At 42.2% G+C, this 24758-nt stretch overlaps 1 protein-coding gene across 2 annotated transcripts in view; it reads left to right on the forward strand.

Annotated features, from left to right (window-relative positions):
* Nucleotides 1-5550: 5550 nt before the first annotated feature.
* Nucleotides 5551-24758, forward strand: part of LOC143296434 (uncharacterized) — a 32431-nt gene continuing 13223 nt past the window's right edge. Inside the window, exons 1-11 of one of the 2 annotated variants that reach the window (XM_076608485.1) lie at nt 5551-6223; nt 7678-7715; nt 8141-8718; nt 11561-11664; nt 13175-13559; nt 16125-16169; nt 18067-18306; nt 19531-19599; nt 20886-20933; nt 22102-22179; nt 24014-24112. In XM_076608485.1, coding sequence (XP_076464600.1) covers nt 8148-8718; nt 11561-11664; nt 13175-13559; nt 16125-16169; nt 18067-18306; nt 19531-19599; nt 20886-20933; nt 22102-22179; nt 24014-24112 — 1639 coding nt within the window. In that variant the 5' untranslated portion in view covers nt 5551-6223; nt 7678-7715; nt 8141-8147. The remainder of the gene's footprint in view (nt 6224-7677; nt 7716-8140; nt 8719-11560; nt 11665-13174; nt 13560-16124; nt 16170-18066; nt 18307-19530; nt 19600-20885; nt 20934-22101; nt 22180-24013; nt 24113-24758) is intronic. The other variant, XM_076608404.1, reaches the window with a different exon arrangement.

Genomic DNA, 24758 nt, shown 5'->3' on the forward strand with positions numbered 1-24758 from the left:
TACATGAGTTGAGTGTATGTCAGTTTGAATGTGAACATATAAACATGACACTTCAGTGAGGACGGACAAATGGCTGCTCACATCCCATCCTGACTGAAGTGCTGCATTCTCAAGATGGATCGGAAAAGTTCTGAAGCAAGATGTGTCATGAGAGCCTGGCACAATGATGGAAGTGAGTCACAGCTCTGACTCTGGCGGAAAGTGTGTTCGAGGGGGAGCTTGGAGTGCTGATCGGCAGTCGCCTTTCGTACAATCTACAGCCAAGGCCAACAGCTAGGATTGTTGGCCTCATTCGCAAATCCTACTACCGCCTGTAGCAACAGATCTATGTTCAGTTTTACAAGGCACTCAGTCAGTGGTACCGCGTCTATTGCTGGAATTTGGTAATTTTGTCTGCAGCCACAGCAGAAAACCATGCGCAGTGAGACTGAAGACGGGCAGCACCTGGCAACAAAGCTGTTGCCATCTCTGAAAGATAAACTCTATCACTGAGGAGAGACTGGGGACCCTGCGGCTGCCAAGTAGAGTCAGTCTAGAACACTGACACCTCCAATGCAGGCATCAGTGAAATATAACATAAATAACAATCATTTGACCTTTGTCATCCACTCTGAATAGGTAAATTGTGGCGTAAATTGAAAAGCCACCGTCATAACCCCTTCCTAACCTGATAACGACATCACACGTTTTCCTCCAATTGCAATTTTTGCGGCTGTACCGGAAAGCGTGTATGTCGTTATCAGGTTAGTATGGGGTAACAACCATTGTTCTAAAAATACGTGGATAGCGCATGCCTTCTTTGAGCCCCTCTGCCAACTGAAGCCAGTGGAAGTGTTCAATCAGCCATTTTGCTATTCATGTCGGTACAGCGCAAAGCGGTAACTTTAGTCATATATGTAGCCCGGAGTGCTCAGCTGGCTTCAAGGCAAGCTTTCACTTGCTCGCAAGTTAGCTAAGTTAAGCTAGTTAGTTATGCATACGTTCCTGTGTGTGCCTCCACAGCAAGTTTGCGCTACGTGTCACTGCACTGTTTTCATCAGCTGTGATAACTTTGGTAAATAAACCATTGGCAGATATCAATAAAGACACACCATTTTGCATGTGGTAGGGGAAAACATAACACGATTTCATCGAAGATACACGGCTACAGTTCAGAAACTACCACCAGTTAGCAGACGACTTCTCAACGGACTGACGGCCGGATCATCATGGCCTGGCTTCGCTGACGAAGATCTAGGAAGGGCGTTGTCCACGTCTGATGCAGGCACGCTCATGGCTGACAAGGCCAATGCGGGAAAAGCAGAGTCGGCCGCAGCGGTTGCAAGGGAAAGTCTGGTCTGGGTTCGTGGCTGCAGCGTCGTGGTTCTTCCTCCTGCGTTTGTCCTCAAGGCTGGCCCTGTGGTTGTTTTCGAAGGAGGAGACAGCTTGGTGGATGGTGCGTCGCCAGGTCTCTCGATCAGCGGCTACTGCGGACCACTGGCGATGGTCAATGTGACAGGCACCGAGAGCTTTCTTCAAGGAGTCTTTGTATCTCTTCTTGGGTGCTCCTCTGTCACGGTGGCCAGTGGACAGTTCGCCATACAGCGCGATCTTGGGCAGGCGGTGGTCTTCCATCCTGGACACGTGCCCTGCCCAACGTAGCTGGGTCTTTAGCAGCACTGCCTCGATGCTGATAGTCTTTGCCTGCTCCAGGACCTCGACATTTGTGATGTAGTCACTCCAGTGGATGCTGAGGATGGTGTGAAGGCAGCGCTGGTGGAAGTGATCAAGCAGTCGTATGTGGTGCCGGTAGGTGACCCAGGTTTCGGAGCCATACAACAGGGTGGGCAGTACAACAGCTCTGTACACGCTGATCTTTGTGTCTTTCTTCAGGTGTTTGTTGTTCCACACTCTCTTGTACAGCCTGCCGAATGCGCTGTTTGCCTTTGCAAGTCTGTTGTCGATCTCCTTGTCGATCTTGGCGTCAGACGAGATGGTGCAGCCTAGGTAGCTGAACTGGTGGACCGACTTCAGCTCTGTCTCACCGATGTTGATGTGAGGAGCGTGGAATTCTTCCCGTGGGGCAGGCTGGTGGAGAACTTCCGTCTTTTTCAGACTGACTTCTAGGCCGAAGAGCTGCGCAGCCTCTGCGAAGCAGGACGTTATACGCTGCAGGGCCGCTTCTGTATGGGCGACGAGGGCAGCATCGTCGGCAAACAGAAGCTCTCTGATGAGTTGCTCCAGTGTCTTGGTGTGGGCCTGTAGCTGCCTCAGGTTGAATAGGCTGCCATCAGTGCGGTATCTGATGAAGATACCGTCGTCGTCGCCAAGATCTTCAGTGGCCTGTTGGAGCATCATGCTGAAGAAGATCGTGAAGAGGGTCGGCGCGAGGACACAACCTTGTTTCACTCCATTTCCAATTGGGAAGGGCTCCGAAAGGTCGTTGCTGTGTCTGACCTGTCCACGCTGTTCCTCATGTAGTTGGATGACCATGCTGAGGAATTTTGGGGGGCATCCTAGACGTTTCATGATCTCCCACAGACCTTTTCTGCTCACGGTGTCGAAAGCTTTCGTGAGATCGACGAATGTCGCATACAGTCCTTTGTTCTGTTCCCGACATTTTTCTTGTAGCTGTCTGAGAACGAAGACCATGTCAGTGGTGCCTCTGTTGGCTCTAAAGCCACACTGACTCTCTGGGAGATGTTCTTCGGCGATAGTAGGCACCAGCCGATTTAGGAGGACTCTGGCGAGGATCTTGCCTGCGATGGAGAGCAGAGTTATCCCCCTGTAGTTGGAGCAGTCCGACTTTTCTCCCTTGTTTTTATACAGGGTGATGATGACTGCGTCACGGAGGTCCTGTGGTAGTTTGCCTTGCTCCCAGCAGCAGACAAAGAGGTTGTGGAGTTTGGAGTGTAGTGCTGGGCCTCCATTCTTCCACGCCTCCGGCGGAATTCCGTCAACCCCTGCTGCCTTGCCACATTTCAGCTGTTCAATGGCCTTGACAGTCTCTTCTAGGGTTGGTAGCTCGTCCAATTGTAATTTCACTGGCTGTTGTGGGATGCGGAGAATTGCCGAGTCTTGAACCGTGCGGTTGGCGCTGAAGAGGGCCTGGAAGTGTTCCGACCACCTGTTCAGGATCGACATCTTGTCTGTGAAGAGCGCCTGGCCGTCTGCGCTGCGCAAAGGACTCTGGACCTGGTATGAGGGACCGTACACCGCCTTCAAGGCTTCGTATAAGCCCCGGTAGTCACCAGTGTCTGCACAAAGCTGAGCCCTCTCTGCCAGGTTGGTCCACCACCCATTTTGAATCTCACGAAGCTTGCACTGGAGGTTGCTGCATATGAGCCGGAAGGTTGCTTTCTTCACCGGACAAGACAGTTGTGCAAGGTGAGCCTGGTGGGCTGATCTCTTCTTCGCCAGCAATTCTTGGATCTCCTGGTTGTTTTCGTCAAACCAGTCCTTGTTCTTTTTCGACGAGAACCCTAGGACTTCTTCAGAGGACTGCAGGATGGCTGATTTCAGCTGTGCCCATAGTGATTCTGGAGAGGGGTCTGTGGGGCAACTGGGGTCTTCAAGTCTGTCCTGAAGCTTCGCCTGGAATTCAGCTTTCACTTCAGCTGACTGAAAGTTGCCGACCTGGAATTTCTTCCTAGGAGCTCCTCCTTTCTTTGGTTTGGGCTTGAAGTGGAGCCTGAGCTTGCTGCGGACGAGGCGGTGGTCAGTATGACACTCCGCGCTGGGCATCACTCGGGTGTGTAGGATGTCTCGTACGTCTCTCTGGCGCATCAGGATGTAATCAATGAGGTGCCAATGTTTGGACCGAGGATGCATCCACGTTGTCTTCAGGCTGTCCTTCTGCTGGAAAATGGTGTTGGTGATGGTAAACTGCTGCTCTGCACAGAACTCGAGAAGAAGGCGCCCATTGTCGTTGCAATCACCAACGCCATGCTTGCCAAGGACTCCTTTCCAGGCTTCTGAATCTTGGCCAACTCTGGCATTGAAGTCGCCAAGGATGATGACCTTGTCGTCAGCAGGGGTGTTCTGAACGAGGTTGCGCAGATCAGTGTAAAACTTGACCTTTTCTGTGGGGTCCGCTTGGAGGGTTGGAGCGTACACGCTGAACAGAGTGGCATGCTGTTTGTTCCGTAGTGGGAGGCGCATGGACATAATTCGGTCTGAGTGTCCTGTTGGCAGGTTTTCAAGCTTGGAGGCAATGGTGCTCCTGACCATAAAGCCTACGCCATAAAGGCGTCTCTCGGTCTCTGGCTTGCCTGACCAGTAGAGGGTGTACCCAGCGCCGTGTTCCTGGAGGCTGCCTTCCCCTGCAAAGCGGACTTCGCTGACGGCAGCAATGTCAATGTTCAGTCTCTGAAGTTCGTGTGCGACTAGAGCGGAACGCCTTTCTGGGTGGTTGCTGTCTGCAGAGTCACGCATGGTTCGGATGTTCCAGCATGCTACCTTTAGTCCTTTTGCACCTAATTGTGAGGCAGGTGCCGGCCTTTTCTTCTCTATTGTTGTTCGACCGCGTTTGGAGATGCCCGTTGACCGCGGTTAGCCAACTGGGGGTTATGGAGATGAGCATTTGTTTGGACCACCTTTTCTAGGCCCCTCTCCGTGTGGAGCAAGCAGTGCTGTCCCTAGAAAAGGCTGCTTGGTCGTTCAGGGTGCTGCCGAGTGATGCTGTCACCTCCGGGTCAACAATCAGGCGACCAATATCCTGAACCGCCTGCATGCAGGATTGGAACTGCGGCTTCCAGTGACATCTTCCACCTGCCGTTTTCGCCCCTTTCCCATCGCTACAGGGCTTGGAATAGTTGGTGGCGCGGACGTGGACGTGCCCTTCAAGCCTGCGCAATGGAATTTTTAGGTTGAGTGCAGTGTGCGCAGTACTGGCCCCACCCTTTACACCCGTGGTTCATCTGCCATAGCCTAGCAAGCTGGGACGGTGACAGTGAGGTCCTCAGGTCGTAGGTTTTATATCAGACTGTCCTTGTCCTAGCCTCTGGCTCAAAAACCTTCCTCGGAGGCACGGGGGCGCGGCTACTGAAAGTCGGGACATGGCCATTGACCCAGGGTCAATGCATGTCGAGACTGTCCTGCATTCCTTAGCACTTCATGGGTTTTACTTCAGACTTTTCCTTGTCTTAGATGGACTGCCTTCCCAGGCTATCGAGCTCCATCTGCCCACATGTGACAGGTAGCACAGGGTTACATGGTACCTGTGGCAGGTACAGACCTGACCTGAATATATGACGGCCGGATACGAGTAACAATACGGCGTCCAGTTGGCACGGCTTTCCTGGCCAATGAGCTATCCATCTATTTTTAGTACTGTGGGTTATGACGGTTGTTTTTCAAGCAATTTCTCCATAATTTACATACTCAGAGTGGACGACAAATGTCAGATCATTGTTATTTATGTTATACTTCATGGCTGCGTTGCAAATTTCACGAAATATACCGTGGATATAGCTCCAGGCATTTAGGTTGCTAAATAATTTATTGATATCACGCGTAACAAAGGAACGTCACTCTGCTAAAGTCATCGCAGTCACGTCCCGTAATGGGAAATTCCCTTGGAACCACTTTCCCCAAGGCCTGGTTTTGTGCATGTATGGATTTGTCCATTTAACACAGTGATGCCTCCTTGAGTAACTGAACTGAATTTGGCTTTGACGAGGTTCTGACAATCGTGCCTATCAGCGGTGGAGTCTGCTGATCTGACTGGAAATGATAAGTGGGTGGCCCTTAGCCAAGACTTGGTTCATAAAAGTTTTTTTTTCATAAATTCGTGATGATACCATCATGGTGCCTGTGAAAGATTCCACCACGTAGATGGGGATCGAATGAGCCTCAAGAAAATATATGTCGGTAGCTCTCATCAAGACGAAATTTTACGTTGGTTTCTATATGTGGGATAGTCTTTCTCAAAAGTGTGTTTCCCCATGCAGCCTTGTCATTCCGCGTGAGCGAAAACACTGAAGTCATCGACCAGGAAGAGTTTACAACTTCATATCAAAACAGGATGATAGCTGGACTTTACGTCAAAACATATGCTTACCGAAACTTATTGCACAAATGTGCCGAGTTATATTTCACTACTGCTGTACCGGAGCAAAGAAAGAAAGTTTCACTTTCGGTTTCGTGTGCAACCCACCATTAGTGTGTGCTTACTAATCCACAGTAATAAACACATTCTTATGCTAGCTTCAGACAAAATCCAGAGAAATTTGTTTGAGAACAGGTGAGTGAAACATGTTCTGTATATGTGACGTATGTATGCATTACCTATCTGTCTCATTATCTATCTATCTATCTTTCTACATCTTTCTGTCCATCTATCTATCTATCTATTCATCTATCCATATAGAACTATATTCATGATATACATATATATATATATATATATATATATATATATATGTGTGTGTGTGTGTGTGTGTGTGTGTGTGTGTGTGTGTGTGTTCCATGTGTGAATGTGTGTGTCTGTGTAGGAGTTGGTACCTGTGAATTGTGAAACCTGGATGTGATAGCAGTTGCACAAGTGTATGCAAGTGCCTTATGAGTCAAATGTATTACTGTTACACCTGCTATCTTGTGTTATACATGTCTATTTTGCTTTGTGTGTAAGTTATGCAATATGTTTGTATCACTGTATGTATACATTACATGTTTGTGTGTGTGTGTGTGTGTGTGTGTGCGCGCACGCGCGCGCATGTGTGTGTGTGTGTGTGTGTGTGTGTGTATGCCCATGTAAGACTGCTCTGTAATGATTTATGTGTCTTTGAGATGCACGTAATGTATGCATGTCATTGTGTGTGTGAGAGAGACAGAGAAAGAGACAGACACAGAGAGAGAGAGAGAGAGAGAGAGAGATAAAGAGAGAGATTGTGTGTGTGTGTGTGTGTTTTGTGTGTGTGTGTGATGTAGCAGTCCTGAGACAATGTCTCATTCATCAGACATGACACAGTTAAAATCTCCCATTATTATATATGACTAATCATCAAATTTAATCTATTTAAATTTTTTTTTTCAGTATGATTGTTTGGGGCGCATGTATATATACATTTAGCAGTTTAAAATGATAAATTTCATGCATTGCAGAAACTATTAACATTCTTTCTTCTACTTGTTCTAAATGTTACTTTAGCCTTAGAATGTTTGGATATCAGTATCACTTCCCCATTGTATCTGTTAGTCCCTGCATTGTAGAATATCCCCCCAACCCCCCAACTCGTTTTCCCATTTTGTCACTTACTGAGTTTCATGCAAGCATATGATGTCTTTTTTTTTTCTTCCTTTTTAAAAAAAATTACTTTTAAAGGTGTTAAATAGTGAAATTATTTTAAACTTATTTTTCAGTCCTCTGGTATTTAAAGAAGCAATGCAGTTTCTATCAACTGGAAAACAAAAAGCAAATGAAATGAAACACTGGACAACATATATAACAAAAATCATACATATCTGTTTGATCAGCTGTGTTCAAAACAAGCATCTTGTTATCCATTGCGTAATCATCATCATATATCAGTCAGAGAGGAGGCAAGATTTGAGCCTTTCACCCCAATGCCCTCTGATTCAGAATATGCTGTGTGGACCATGTTGGGGGAACAGTTGACCATTTCACTTACTTGCTTTTGTTGTTTTGCTCTGAGGGTCTGGCTGTATCTTTGTACCAACGCCTTTTTGGTGTTTCAGACCTGTGCCGGGGAGGGGTCTTTTGGAAGTTTTGGGAGGTCAGTTTTGTTTGTTGCATATTCTATGCATGAATGTAGTATTTTCATTATTCTTCAACTAGTAATAAACAATGACTGTTTTTCATGGAGAAGAAAGATCATGCATGGGGCTGATTAGAGCAAAAGCTTGGGGATATAAAAGTAGAAGTAGAGGGCGAGAAAGGTGACCTAAGAGATGCTTTGTCAGATGTGTTAACCCTGTCTGTTCCAGTGTTATTTTGCTAATTTCTTTCTTCTTTTTTTCTTTGCCCTCAGAGCTGGATGTAAACTAAGTGTGTCTTTGCTTATTCCACTTGCCTCATAAAAGAAATTTTAATGCTTGAAGCATAGAAAATAGATGTAAAAAATGATTTATTGAACTGAAAAAAACCCAACAAAAACCAACAAACTGTGATGTTGAAAAAAATGCATGGTTTTTGTTCCAGATTGATTATGGCAGGCAGCAGAATTCAAACAGATGCTGTTGCTCAGCATCGGCTAGGTTTCCGTTCAGCTGCTATGGAGATCGACAACAGCCTTTATGATGACGATGTAGATGGCATGAAGTTTCTGTGTCAAGGTTTGGTGGTAGGCAGTAAACTAAAACGCACTGATACTGCACACGAACTGATCAGCCTCTTGGAGAGTGCTGGCCAGGTGTCAGATGTAGACTTCTTCCTTTTGGCAGACCTTCTTCAGTATGTCCAGAGAATCGATGTGCTGGAAAAAATTGGTTTCGAAGAGACGGAGGTGATGTTACAGAGACGGGCCTTGGGCTCGAAAGTGAACCCTTTCTATGTTCTGCTTTTTCAAATTGCCGAAGAACTGCCAGAAGAAGATGTGAGGAAGGCTTCCTATATGTACGGAAAAGTCCCTCGTTCACAAAAAGTGTCAACTGGCACGGAGCTTTTTACCCTCATGGTGCAACATAATGCCATTGCTCCAGACAAGGTGGACCTTCTCCTGAAGATCTTTGGGTCCATTGAGAGGCAGGACATTGTGGAACTTATCAACAGATATACAGGTATGATCTGGATTATTCTTATTTTTTCCTCCCTTCCACCAAACATTTTTTGATGATATTATCATTATATAGCATTATACTGGTGTGGGTTTTTTTCAGCAATATAGAAACTAAATGCATTATACATTGTTTGTGCATGAAACTGAAAGTAAGTCATTTCTCTTGGTCCACAAGAGAGAAAGCCCCTTTCCAACCTGACAGATAAACCACACACAAACTTTTGACAGTTGTGTGCTTTGCACCACCCAGTATCACTTTGCATTTACCTTGTGTGGACAGACCATTTTGCAATAGGCTTACTGTATTGAATATATAATGAGGTGACCAAGAAATGCATTCCACATATGGAAACATATTATCATATTCATATTTGTAATTATCGTTTTGTATTTACTGTATCACATTACATCATATTGTATTTTTCTCTGCCGTGCCGTGGCAGAATGGGTAAGGCTGTAAAGACTTGCTGAACCAAGTGGTCAGGGTTTGAACCCACGTTTGTGCCTGGTGTGTTGTTGTGTCCTTAGGGAAGGCGCTTTTCTCTGATTTTCCTCACTCCACCCAGGTGTGAATGTGAATGGGTACCTGGCTTGGTTAGGAAAAGAGAAAACAGTGGAATAATATTTTTTTCATGGGAAGATTTTAAAGGCAAGCAAATAGCGTATTAACGAGAATAATGATACTGCAGATTGACACTGGTATTTCCCAGACAGGAAGTTTGTGGGACTTATAGTAAAAATAAGACATACATAAATATAATGTATTCAAACAAGCATGTGCACACATAAGCACACACATACACGTGCACAGACTCAGCCAGTAGAAGCAATATTTCCTTTGGGCGATCGCAGACATCAGGAAATTAGAATTTACTGGTAAAATTGATGATATTAAAGTAAAGTAAAGTAATTAAATGATATTCAAGTAAAAATCTACAATCCTGAAAACATTGAATGATTTATTCCAGTAAAAGAGAATTTCAATTACTCTCTTGATATGGAGTGCAACTGGAGCATGTAGAACTAAATAGAAGTGCTGGTTTTCTATCCAAATCAAATAAAGAAGAAAATTTGGACAATTCTTACAATAGATGATTCATAGGAAAAAAAAATCTCTTCAGAGGTTTATGTGTTTTTTTTTCTCTCTTTTTTTTTTCTTTTTTTTTTTAATGGGAGAATATTGATAGGGATGTAATATTCATCAAAGTTTAGTTGAAAGGGCATTTCAAAGAAAACATGTTTAGAGAAATTATTTGTTCTAGAATGTTGCTTGGTTTTTTGTTTTTTGTTTTTTTCTTTATGAATTTCTTTTAGGTGTTTTATTATAAAAGTAATGGTTGAAAGCCTTTTGACAACACAAAAATATATGGTTTATAGATACTTAAGAAATAAGAGAGACAAATGTACCTGTCAACTACTTAAACAGAAAAATGCCCTTGATCAAATTTTTAACAGACACTAACAATATTCATAAATCCATAGAAGCAAGGTAAATGAACCCTTTCATCGCTAGTCAATTTAGAGTGCAAAATTCCCTTGTGCTATAAACACAGAAAAGTGGCTAAGAATAGCTGGGGATTCCCCCTGTGATGTATAGAAGATATGGCCTGTCCTACCACTGAACATTAGGAGCAGTAAGTTTATGGTTAACAGACCAATGAATGGTCATCTTTCAGTGACATGGGTCCTGCACCACACCTGTGCATAAATGCAAGCTTGGCGGTGAAAGGGTTAATGGAATTCCACAGAGACTCTGTTACATTATATAAACTGTGCACTCACACACAATTCCTTTGAGTGTTGGTAGTCAAATGCAACATATGCGTGCACACACACACAAACACATGTAATGATGTATGCATGCGCGCGCGCGCACACACACACACACACACACACACACACACACACTGTAGCATTATAATAAATGCACTAACACACAATTCCTTTGAGTGATAGGAGTCAAATGCAACATGTACGTGCACACACACATACACACACGTGTGCACGCACAGATTACACACTCACACAAAATTCCAATGCATGTGTATACACACACAGAGACAGACAGACAGACAGACAGACAGACAGACACACACACACACACACACACACACACACACACACACACACACACACACACACACACACACACACACACACACACACACACACACACACACACACACACACACACACACACACACACCGACTTCCAATTGACTGATTTACTGTCTTACTTGTTTAGTTCTTTTAAAAGGGACAGAGAGAGGTGGTGTACTCTTTGTCATATATAACATTTAAATTACTGTGACACAGAAAGTATCAATGAAAACTTCTACAGATATAATAATAAAAACTGTATTTTTAATAGATGTATTTTACACTCACACATGCACAGACAGTTCACGCACTCCCAGTTTAGTCAAGAATGCTGATGATTATGAAGGAAGGTGGCACCGGCAGAATGGTTATGATGTTTGTCTGCCAGTCCAGTGTCTGTGAGGGTCTGGGTTCAAATCATGGTCTCCCCAGTTTGACTGGAGTGTCTTGTCACTTGGATGAGATGACAAACCAAGTTCCGGAGTGTAACAAGCACTTAGCGCACCATAAAAAAACAACAACATTGCAACAAAAGTGTTATCCTCTGGCAAAACTCTGTGGAAGAAATCCACTCTGATAGGCCCACAAATGATATGCATGCAATCAAGGCCTGACTAGTGCGTCAGGTTAAGCTGCTGTCAGGCATCTGCCTTGCAGGTGTGGTGTAGCAGTGATAGATTTGTGTGAACACAGTGACGTTTCCTTGAGAAACTGAAAGTGAAAGTGCTGATGACTGTGTTCAGCCACCCAGGGAGGGTCAGTGATGGCTGATCTGGAGCGGACTTTTACCCGTGCCATGTCGCTGAGAGGAATCGATATTGGGGATAGGTTGGACCCTCGTCCCCAGGTGAGTTGATCTTTTCGGTCCAAATTTTATCATGGATGGGGAGTATGTCTGTATCATGCAGATTTCTGTATTGGCATTTTGCCGATTAATATAAAGAGATTTTTGTCCTCTTCATTTTATTATGTTTCAGTACTTAGGCATGCTCTTTAATCAATGAGCAGCCCTTGGATCTTGGGTGGAAACTTTTCTGGTAATTTTTTACAAGAAATAGTCATTCCAGCCCACGCAGGCTTCATTTTGAGTTGCTTTGGAAATGATGCATTTGTGGTTCACCTGTCCAAAACTTTATTTATTGAAGTTTATTGATTTTTTGTTTATGTTTAATCAGTACAGTGAAATATATTTTTTATAATTAAAATGAGGGCTCATATCTGAACACTTAGTCCATGTCTCAGTTAATCTGCCTGTCTGTCTGTCTGTCTGTCCATCTTCTGCTCACTCTCTTTCCTTCTCTTTCTCTTGCTCTCTACAGCTCTCATTACCTGCCCCATTCACACTCTCTCTCTGTGCCTCTGTCTGTCTGTCTGATTTCATACCCCCTTGACATTAATTTGTGTGTGAAATTTATTGATATGTAAGAGTTAGAATATACATGTAAGGTAAAACCGGTTGGCACTGAAATCTGTTCCATGATTTTGATAATAATCATATGGAGACTTTTGCCTCCAACAGTGTCTAAATTCATATGGGTTTGGTTTTGTTGTCATGCTTTGCAGGTTCTTGTTCATTGCCTGCCAGGCAAAGCATATCGGATCAGCTTCAGATCCACTCCACTTACGCATACCCAGATTCAAACTCTCGACTGTTGGCCGCCGTTCTGTCTCTGTCTCTGGACCTTGCAATTGGAATGAACTTCCTCTTTCACTTCGTCAAGTCTCCACTCTCAGCTCTTTCAAGTCTGGCCTTAAAACCCACCTCTTCCCAAAATAGCCCCCTTCCCTGCCTCTACCTTGTCTTTAGTTTCTCCAGTTTTAGAGTTATGCGTGCGTGAGAATGACTGGTGCAAAAGCGCTTAGATTTGTCTATGCACAAGATTCAGCGCAATATAAGTGCCATTATTATTATTGTATCATCTGCGGAGGTTTGTGATAGTTGTTTTTGCTGTGCTGACATGATCTTCAAGTACATCACTCATGATGCATTCCAGGAATATGTTCAACAGTGTGGGAGACATAACTGCCTCCTTCAGTAATGTGCAAATCTGAAAAAAAAAGGTGTATTCATGTCCCCTTATGCCTCTGTCTCTATCTCTCAATTTTTTTTCTCAGTTCCACAGTTTATTGAGAAATTGTAGTTTTGGCATTGTGGTACAGATTCAATGCCTCAGCAGCAACTTTGAAAAAAAAAAAAAAAATCATACACACAAACACACACTGACACTGTGTATTTGTATGCCAGTTTGCTAGACTACCATGGTATTTGGTTGTCTATCAGTCATATCTCTCTTCAGGAATTCTATGTTTTCCCCCATTTTAATTCATGAAAAAAACTTTTATTTTTCTCAAATTAGCCACAGCCACAGAGAGAGCCGAATATTGCTGGTGGATTTGGCCAGAGAGAGCCGAATATTGCTGGTGGATTTGGCCAGAGAGAGCCGAATATTGCTGGTGGGTTTGGCCATGGAATGGGGCCGTCCATATACGATGTGGATGTGAAGGGGAGAGAACCTGCCTTATCCACCCAAGTTTCGGAAGAACCCAGCAGCATGAGCAACAACCCACCATCCGAGACCCCTCTCTCTCCTTCTGCTCCACCTCCCTCCATGCCCAGCTTTCCAAGTGGACACCACAGTTTTGTGCAGACACACACGCACAGCTTTGGTGGTCCCCGAGACCCATCAGTGGCGAGCAGTGTACCAGCTGTGTCCACTGCTCCTGAAGGATTCGGTAACTATGGTAGGTATCACCACCCCCTACCCCTCCCATTTCTTCTTGTGTGAAGCTTTTGGTTCTGAATACTCATTAGTATGCATTGATGTGTGTGGTGTTTGGATTTTAAAATGTTCCATGATGTTTAGAAGAGGGGGAGTGGGGGAAGGGAGGGTGCATCTGAGGTCATGATAAAATCAAGTGCGCTGCAAAGCAACAGACATAATGCATAATAGTCAGACCATCAAAATATCACAGGAAGCAATTGTTGTCTTGACTGGGTCAGAACGTGATTAGAGTGGAGAGCATCTTGCCCAAGTTACATACCCACTTTCTCTCAGCCAAGAGGGCTTTAGTAAAGTTGGCATTGGGATGGTCCCCAAAGGCCAACTATCCCTCAAGGCTGCAGCACTAAGAATCAGTGCAGTCTTGTCTCTTAGTCTGTGAGTCATAGTGCTGCACGAAAGACTAACCTGTGAGTGAATTTCCATTGCAGTGGAAAAAACATTGATAAAACAGTGTCTCGCTTTGCTGTTGGCCCAACTGTAAGTTTATGTCAGTTTTTAATATATTAGCTGAGCATTTGGCTAAAACCAACAGAGAACCAAACAAATAAAAAGTCATAAACATAGGTCTAACAGTTTGCAATACGACCTGGCCACAGTTCTGTATGTTTGGGGTTTTTTTTTGCTCTTTTTGTTTTCTGTTTTTTTCTTCTATATCTCCATTGTTAGAAAAAAAAACAACCTTGTATCATTCATATCTGGAACATTAGTACTGACTAGTTTGAATATTGTGATATTTGATGTGTGTGAAAGTACTTTGGAATGGTCTTGTTTTTGAGCAAAGTGGCAGCAGAATGGCAAAGATGCTTTTTTCCAGTGCAGTGTCCATAAGGGTGTGGGTTCTCTCCCTCTGTCTCCGAAATTTGACTTGAAAATTAAATTTAGATAAACTGATATCCCATATGCAGCAAGCTCTTTGCAAACTGAAAAAGAACCCTTGGCAACAAAACTGTTGTCCAGTGGCAAAATTATGTAAAAAAAATCCACTCTGTTAGTTACACACACACACACACACACACACACACACACACACTCAAGACGTGACAAGTGTGCTGGGTTATGCTGCTGTCAGGCATCTCCCCAGCAGATGTGGTGTTGCATATGTGTGGTTCGTCCGTCGGGATCGACAAGGACCATCTAGTCATCCTGGGGGTGGGTGGGTTGGGCTCTGTGGGTGCGCAGATGACTGGTCAGGCCAATCCGCGCCTGGAAGGTTCTGATGCAGTGTGGACAGGGGATGGTGGCGGCTGTCAGGGACTTGCTGGCACTGCTTTTCCTGGCCTGTCTGCGTTGCTCTGTTGCAGCGATTCTGTTGGCCTCACAGGATTTGGCTCCTTTGTGGACAGCTGAACGCCACTTTGGTCTGTCCATTGCATTCAGCTCCCATGTGTTGTGGCTGATGTTGAAGGCCTTCAGAGAAGCTTTCAGAGTGTCTTTGAAGTGCTTCTTTTGGCCTCCATGGGAGCGCTTGCCATGTTGGAGTTCGCCATACAGCAGTTTCTTGGGGAGCTGGTGGTCTGGCATGCAAACTACATGGCCTGCCCAGCGCAGCTGGGCCTGCATCAAGATGGTGTAGATGCTGGGCAAGTTTGCACGAGTGAGCACCTCTGTGACAGGGATCTTCTCTTGCCACTTTATGCCGAGAAGTTTTCTGAGGCTGGTGATGTGGAAGTGGTTCAGCTTTTTGGCGTGGCGTTTGTAGACCGTCCATGATTCACATAAACAAAGTCATCGCGCAAATCATCAGTCATCCTTCATTCCATTTGTTGCATATACAGATTTGTCTGAATGTAGTGATGTCTCCTTGAGAAAACGAAACTGAAGTTGAAACTTGTTTTCTGAAATTTCCTGTGCTGAGAGAATAGAATCTTCAAGGCAAATGGGAAAAAGACACGGAAGGTATGACAGGACTGACACCTGGATTTCACTGTCTTCTGTCTGTCATGTTTCAGTGACCCACAAACAAATCATAAACACACAATGTCAACCACACAGGTTCTGTGGAAACTGGCTGTTTCAGTGTTTGTGATGTTTCAAGGAAAGGAAAAGCAACTCAGTTTCAGTTTAGGCACCGAAGTGTGCAGACTGATTCATTTTTGCTACACCACAACGGCTTTAAGATTTATGAAAGAAAACAAGAAAACAAAGAGCAGATGTCTGACATACATTTGACCTTGAGAGTCATGAAAAAAAAGACCAAAAGAAAGACCGCAATGCAGCATGAAATGAGTCAGTCTGGAAATTTTAAAAAAAAATGAAGCCAAGCATCAGTGCTCCCCCTTTTTTTTCTCCTTTTTTTCAGTTTTAATTTTTTACTTGCAAGTAATTGTTTTGTTATTAAACATTGTATGACAGTGATTTACGGGCATTGATATGGAAAGGTGCATTTATTTGTGATATAATTAGCATTAGTGTACACTTTCCATGAAAATAATTGCATGTCAATATTTCTTAAATCAATAAAATGTTGTTGTTCTTGTTTTTCATTACATGCTTTTCAATGAATTTATCTGTATTTATTGTTCAGCTATACCATGGCCGATTCTGCACATAGTGTCAAAGAATGTTCCAGGTAAGTTTCTCTTTCAGATTTGTTGAATTTGATAACACTTACTAACTGATTTGATTACTTAATTAATGTTGCATTCATTATTGCTGATATGTTGAACTTGTAGTCTAAACGTTCTTTTAGTTTTATATGACTCTTTGAAACATTCAGCCGGATATGCTGCATTGAAATAATTTTGTGTTCCCAAACATCATTTTGTTAGTTCAGCTAATTTTCCATTATTCTGAATGTCAGTGTAGGTGGAACGATAAGCTGATTTATTCTTTGGTAAGTCAGAACATTCAGGGGCTGTTTTATTTAGTTGTATGGTATTGTTCAATATCCACCACACAACTGTCGGTTCTGCAAACACTTCTTTCAGACAGTGAACAAAAAAATATGTGAATCAACTGGCATATATATATATATATATATATATATATATATATATATATATATATATATATATATATATATATAACACAACATAATGGTACACCACCCCTTACACATCACATCTCCACCACCCCTTCACCTGACCTCTACCCCCACCCCTTTCCCAAACCCCCTCCCCCAACCCCCTCCCCCCATTCTTCCCCCACCCCTGTATGCCCTTCCCACACACCCCACACCCTTCATCAACCCCCTCGCTTCAGTGATTTCGGTTTTGATCTTGTATTTTTTTTAGATCAGCAGGAATCACACATGAACCTTGAAGGCTTCACCTCTTGTTGTTGTTATCTTTATTATGATAATTTTTACTTATTATCATGAAGCTGTCATGATTTTCTTATTTCACCCTTACTTATTCATTATTAATATTATTCACATCTAACCAGCCGTTGTAGCCAAGTTGTTAGCATTGCGGACTGATGGCTGGGAGGACATGGGTTAGAATCCCAGAGGAGGTGGGTTTTTCAGCCCACGGCCAGCTCCTTCCAATAGTTGAGTGTGCTGTGGGCTTAAATGGGAAGTCTAGGACCACACAGTCAAGTATCATCCACTTCACTGATGCGTTTTTAGGTGTGTTGCTCTAATATCCTGACCAACACTGCAAGTGTTTGTATCTCTTGGGCCTGGTTGATGCCAGGATGTCATCATAACAGGAAGTGTGGAGTAAAGCCTTGTCACGTAGTCCCCAACCTAAATGGACCTGCATAGCTGCATCATCATCGTCATCATCGTCATTCTCCTCCTCCTTCATCATCAATCTAGAAAAAAAAAAAAAAAAAGTCCTAAGAAATATGGCCCTTTATGCCATAAATTATATATATACACAAATCTATACTTTTTTGACTCACTTGTGTAAACAAAGTGAGTCTATGTTTTAACCCGGTGTTCGGTTGTGTGTATGTGTGTCTGTGTGTGTGTGTTTGTGTGTCTGTGTGTCCGTGGTAAACTTTAACATTGACATTTTCTGTGCAAATACTTTGTCAGTTAACACCAAATTAGGCATAAAAATAGGAAAAATTCAGTTCTTTCCAGTCATCTTGTTTAAAACAATATTGCACCTATGGGATGGGCACAAAAAAACTAAAAAATGAAGCCTAATTATATGCAAACTGCATTTACTGTTATATTTATATTTTTTGTATTCTCTGATCTTGGCACTTTGATCTGATATTCTGACCCAACAACAAGAGCAGTCATTATTATCATTTTTTGTTCAAACAGGAACTTCTTTTGCTAAGCATGGAAGTTTTATTTATTTTGCAAACGTTTTATTGCAGATAGTAAAAAAGGGAAATTACTCTGTAATTAATGCTAGGGGACTTAATTTGCTTTAAACTGATCTTTCTCATCTTAAACATTACATTTTGAAATTATACTCAATACATAAAACGCTTGGATTTTTTTTTTTTTAAGTGTATCACAAGTGAGTATTGAAGGCCTTGCCTCTCTTGTTTTTCATGATTTTCAGCCAAGTATTGGGAAGAAATCAGTGCGAGACTGGGAGTGCCAGTGACCACCAACCAGTCATCCAACACACAGATGAACTATAACCACTGCCTCTCCGTGCTCAAGCGATGGCTGGACCTGCCAGAAACCCATGCCATGGACGAATTAGGCGTGCGGACCTTTCTGGTGAAAGCTCTGGCCTTCTCCGGTCCTCAGCTGATTGCGGAGGAAATAGCTTCTAAGCTGAACATTGATTTTAGAGGTGGGTATTCTTAACAGTACATGCTGAAAAAATAATACATGTAGAAAAAAACAACAACAAAAAAACAGCCAACAACAAGAAGACCCCCCCCCACACACACACACACATAAATGTCACACCCATCTTACCCATTTACATCACAATAAATCAACAAATAACAATCACCATCCCAGTCTTCTCACCTCCACCTCCCTACCACTGAAAGTAAAAGAAAAGAGAATGCTAAAAAAAATCCCACCAAAAACAAACAATGAAACAAAAAACCATCACCAGCCAGCAATGTAACAAACAAATTTAAGAAAAAAAATGAAGGGTGATTTCATTGTGTTTAAACTGAAGAGTTTGATGCCTTTTCCCTATATATTTGGTTGAAATTCGGATCTATGTATAGATAAGACAGTCACTGAAGACAAAGTTGTTTATTTACAAGTAAATCGTGTCAAGAGATGTCTCTTCCTCTTTAGTTTCTTCATCTATTTCTTTGTTTATCTATTCATTTATTCATTGCCTTTTGCATCAATTTTCTACCCTCCTCTCTCTCTCTCTGTGTCTCAGTCACTCTCTGTCCCTTCTTCTTTAGCTTCTTCATCTATTTCTTTGTTTATCTATTCATTTATTCATTGACTTTTGCATCAATTTTCTACCCTCCTCTCTATCTCTCTGTGTCTCAGTCACTCTCTGTCCCTTCTTCTTTAGCTTCTTCATCTATTTCTTTGTTTATCTATTCATTTATTCATTGCCTTTTGCATCAATTTTCTACCCTCCTCTCTCTCTCTCTGTGTCTCAGTCACTCTCTGTCCCTTCTTCTTTAGCTTCTTCATCTATTTCTTTGTTTATCTATTCATTTATTCATTGCCTTTTGCATCAATTTTCTACCCTCCTCTCTCTCTCTCTGTGTCTCAGTCACTCTCTGTCCCTTCTTCTTTAGCTTCTTCATCTATTTCTTTGTTTATCTATTCATTTATTCATTGCCTTTTGCATCAATTTTCTACCCTCCTCTCTCTCTCTGTGTCTCTCTCAGTCTGTCTCTTCCTCTCTTCTGTATGTGTGTGTTCGGGTGTGGATGCATGGGTATGTGTGCTTGTGTGTGTTTGTGTGCATGTGTTCAAGCAAACGTGTGTGTGCAGTCGTGCATTCTGAGTGTCGACTGATGGACTTGTAACTGGCACTGGAACCAGTTCATTTGTTTGCTTGTATTGAAGTTGGTTGGTGTTTTCTGTTCAGCCATCATGCAGGAGTCAAGGTTGACCATGTTGAGTTCCGCCTATGATGAGAACGATGTGGCCAGCACAGGTAGGTGGTGTGAGGATGTGGCCATTCTTTGTGCTTTCTGCCAACCTTTTCTGTTAATGATAATGATAATGAGGAGGAGGAGGAGGAGCAGGGGGAAGACAAGGAGATGGTGATGATAAAAACGATTTATTCATATTTGTAATATATATATGTATACATATGTTTTTTTTTAATGTATATCTCTCTCTATATGTATAGAGAGAGAGATATGTTTGATGATTATGATGATGATTGTAACAATGATTTGTTTATATTGTTAAAATAATGTATGTATTTAGAGAGAGATACATACATATATACATACATATATATATATATATATATATAGAGAGAGAGAGAGAGAGAGAGAGAGAGAGAGAGATACATATATATGTGTATATGTATATGTGTGTGTGTGTGTATATATATATATATATATATATATATATATATATATATATATATATATTGAGAAGAGAGAGAGAGAGAAAGAGAGAGAGATGTTGTTTGTGATGACTTTGGTAATCAAAGATATTTGTGAAGGTGGTATCAGTTTAGCACTGAGCATTGTGCAGAGACAAAATCAAAGCACTTTCACACCGGGCAGTCACAAAAATGCGCATGTGCTCTGAATCAAAAGGTGAAAGACAAAAACTGTTTTATACATGCAGACAGAAGGCTGGAGAAACCATTGAGGGAAGGAGGGAGGGGAGAGAGGAGCTGTCTTTTATTTTATTTTATTTATTTATTTTTTTTTTTATGAGAGGTTTTATAGCCAGAGCTGAAGAGACCTGAGCGGAGAGATTGTTACTTTGTCTGTATCACTCTTACTTTCCTGTGTGTGTCTCTCTCTGTATGTTTCATTTTGGTATTGTCTCTGTGTTTTATTTTGAATGTTTTCGTGTCTTACGCTGTTTCTGTTGGAATCTTTCTCTGAATATTGTTCACTGGTTCATCTCTGTCATGGTTTGTCCATGTGTCTGTCCAAATGGCTGTAAAGAGAACAGTTGTCTGTGCTTCATTCTAGACAGATTGTGGTGAATCGTACCTGCTTTTATATAAAATGATATACATTAAGAGTTGCTCTCTTGCTCATTTAATTTCCAAACGCATTTGTTTCTGTGATAGTCTGTAGAACTGATTATTGTTTTTTGTTTTTTTTCAAATGACTGAAGAGCAGAGATAAGACAGATTTTTAAAAACAGGTCATGTGATTTAAAAAATGGATGTGTACATGAATTGATTATTCTTCTTAACTCAATTTTTCTTTCTTTTATTCTTTTTCTTTTGTTCTTTCCTGCATGTAGGTTCAGCTGTTCCAGAAGCAATGGATGTGATCCAGACAGTATCATTAGGTAGGTGTTTTTGTGGGGATTTGTTTTGTTTTGCTTTTTATGTTGTAAGATCTTACCTTGATTTGTGAGAATGCTTTTGTGATATATTTACTCAGAAAATCATGAGTTTCAGTTTCAGTAGCTCAAGGAGGTGTCACTGCGTTCAGACAAATCCATATACACTACACCACATCTGCCAAGCAGTTGCCTGACCAGCAGCGTAACCCAACGCGCTTAGTCAGGCTTGAGGAAAAAAAAAGTAAATAAATAATAGATGAATACATAAAAAGAACTACTACTAATAATAATTAAAACTTGATGAAGTGAACTATAAGCATACAAAAAAAAAAAAAAAAAAAAAGAAAGAAAATAAGGTAAAATAAAATCAAGAAAATCATGAATTCTTTTCAAACAGTCTCTGAGGAACCAGTAATAGTTTAAAGCCATATGGGCAGAGAAGAGAAAAGTCTGCAGTATTGAAGGGTGCCGCTGATTCATGATGAAATGGAGACATGAAAGTTTGCTTCCATGTCTAATTATTGACTCAACCAGAATTTTTGTGAAGAGATTTGTTACAACATTATCATCTGTGTAAAATCTGTCAGAGAATTAATTCCCCATTGTGTCCGGATTGGACTGGCAGTGATGCTGGTTGTTGATGTTGTTGTTTTTTCCTGGTCCCGTTGTTTCCCAATATTTGTCCCTCTGATGGTCAGATGACAGAGGCTGGCCTTACATTCAGCATGTAACAGTAATAATTTAAAAAACAAAAATTGCTCCACTCTGTGCCTTCACATCAAGTTGATGTCTGAGCTGGTGATTGTGTGAAAAATGTTTTATGTAAGGCTGTTGTTGTTTCAGATTTTGTGAAAGAGATGATTTTGTAAGAATGCACTTGTTTAAGATTTTGTGTAAAAAGATGATTAAGTAAGGCTGTAGTTGTGTAAAAATTTTGTAAAGATATATTTTTGTTAAGCTTTTTTTTTAATGAAAAAATACTTTAATAAGTTGTTATATGCTTTTTTTGTGTGTAAAAGGAACAGTTAGTTAGACTGTAATTGTGTATGATCTTGTATAAGACAATGTTTCGGCAAACTAACACTGAGACTGCAGGAAGGTGGGGGTCTGCGGTGTGTTGGCCTGTAGTTGCCATGGTGACACGCTGTGTTGTGGTGTGTGCACTGAGCAGGGAATGATCCAGGGGCCCTTGTCAGCAGGCAGGTGACGAGCCCCATTCCTCTCTACAGAATGAACAGGATGCCAAGAGGTCTGCATGTTTGTGCATGTGTGTGTGTGTTTGGGTTGGAGGTGGCGGGAAACATTGTGTGTGTTCGTTCGTTCTTTAGTTTAACGTCTTTTCACTGTAAGTGATATTAGACGAGGGTAGGAAAAAAATTGAGTGGGAGGAGGAGGGGGTGGGGGCGGGGGAGAGGGGGGGGGGGAATTACTGTGTATGTATGCGAGTAAATGAAAGTGTGTCTGTGTGTGTTTTGTGTTTGTACTTGTGTGAGTGTGTGTACGTGCATGTATGTGTGTAAGTGAGTATGAGTGTGTGAGTGAGTGTGTGTTTGTGTGAGTGTGTGAGTGAGTGAGTGAGTGAGTGCGTGTGTTTGTGTGTGTCTGTGTCTGTGTGTATGTCTGTGTCTGTGTGTGTTTTGTGTTTGTACTTGTGTGAGTGTGTGTACATGTGTGTGTGCATGTGTGTGTGTGTGTGTGTGTGTGTGTGTGTGTGTGCAGAATGGTTGAGACGCTTGTTTGCCAGTTCAGTGTCTGTGATGGTCAGGGTCTGAATCCTGGCCTCACCCTCTCTGTCAGGTGTGACTGGAAAATCAAACTGAGCATCTAGTCACTCGGATGAGATGAGAAACTGAGGGGTCATTTGCAGCACGTACTTGGCGCACTGAAAAAGAACCCATGGCAACATGTGTGTTGTCCTCTGGCAAAATTCTGTGGAAGAAATCTGCTCTGATAAGTTCACAGATATGTGTAATTATATGCATGCACTCAAGGCCTGACTAAGCGTGATGCCTAGCAGAGGGGGTGTATCATTTATGGATTTGTCCAAATGCAATGATGCCTCCTTAAGAAACTGTGTGTGTGTGTGTGTGTGAGAGAGAGACAGAGAGACAAGACAAGACAAGACAAGACAAGACCAATTCTTTATTTCGAGGATAATAGATAAGCACTGGTGTGCTTTTTTACATCCAGTCCCTGCCCTGAATAGGGTCTACACTACACAATATTTAATAAAATGAAAGCATGGTGTTAGCAGAGATACACAACAGGGGAAAAATATATATATAAATCAAAACAACACACACACACACACACACACACACACACACACATACACACACACATGGCATACAGGCACTAGCATGGGAAATGCATAGGGAAAAAAATGAACAAAATGAAAGAAACACACACACACAACACACACCGCACTACACATCAGAATGGGGGATAGAGGGTAGAAAGGTTCTCAGTCAACCATAGACATCTGACAAACAGTATCAATAAAATGAACGATTTACATTACACATTATGGCATAAGGTGGGAAAGGCAATGTTTTTTGAAGGTGGTTGGGCAATGGTGTTGTTTAATTGTTTCTGGGAGTGAGTTCCATAGGGTGGCGCCTGAGTAAACCAGACTGGATTTGAACAAGCCAATTCTTGGAATTGGGATATGGACTTTGGGGGGATTCCTTGATGAATTTACAGAAAATTTGTCTATTAATGTTGAGAGAGAGAGAGAGAGAAGGTGTGATAGATAGTGTCCTGATGATTTTTCCAGTTTCTCATGGTATTGGTCCAAGAGATCCTAATGTTAATGGTATTTTATTTTATCAGTTGTTTTGGGGTTGTTGTTTGTTTTTGTTTTTTTATACTTTGGAGGGTGTGCTTTATAATGTGAAGTGCCTTGTCATCAGTAAAATATGGTACTGTTCATGTGACTGTACAGAAACAATTCATGAGAGAAACTACCAGCATCACCCTGTTGGCATCTCTTTTAGTTTTATTGTAGATCAGTGTTTAGTTTTTCGAAGTACTTTTCTCCTCCAAGAATAATAACCTTGGGTTGTTGTTTTTTTCTTTTACAGGTTTGTGTATAATCATCAACAACAGAGATTTCTACAAGGATCCAGCAAAAATGGAAGCCAGACAGATGATTTCTCGTGAAGGCACAAATGTTGATCGAGGTATGTGGGTACTTCTATGCCTTTCCTGTATTTCAGGTCAAGGTGGAAACACCCATCAGATGGGCACAACAGCCCAGTGGTTAACTCTCTCCATACGAACGGCAAAAGAGACGATGTTAACAGCGTTTCAGCCCAATTACCATCATCAAAATATTGCAAGCGGAAGGCTCTTGTACTGAAGAGGTGAATGTTGACAAAGAATACCACAATTCTGACGACGGAAGCTAAAGGTTGGGTCATTCAGACACCCATAGGACATCCGAGGGGTCTGTGTAGAGGAGAAGAGAGGACTGGCCGTACTGAGTGAGTTAAAGCTTTGAACTTTAAATTTGAGGGTCACAGCACCTGGTTGGCAAAGGGTGGAGATTTTTCTGATCTCCCAGATCAACAGATGTGCAGACCTGTAAGTACCTGAACCCCCTTTGTGTATACGCATGCAGAAGATCAAATATGCATGTTAAAGATACAGCAATCCATGTCAGTGTTTGATGGGTTATGGAAACGGGAGCATACATGGCTTGCACCCCCCACATCCCCCTCAAAAAAAAAAAAAAAAGGAGTATGACTGCTCACATGGTGGGGGTAAAAATGGTCATACACTTAAAAGCCCACTTGTGTATATGAGTGAATGTGGGAGTCGCATTCC

This window comes from Babylonia areolata, chromosome 1 (assembly GCF_041734735.1).
Source record: "Babylonia areolata isolate BAREFJ2019XMU chromosome 1, ASM4173473v1, whole genome shotgun sequence".
In the NCBI taxonomy this organism is placed as follows: domain Eukaryota; kingdom Metazoa; phylum Mollusca; class Gastropoda; order Neogastropoda; family Buccinidae; genus Babylonia; species Babylonia areolata.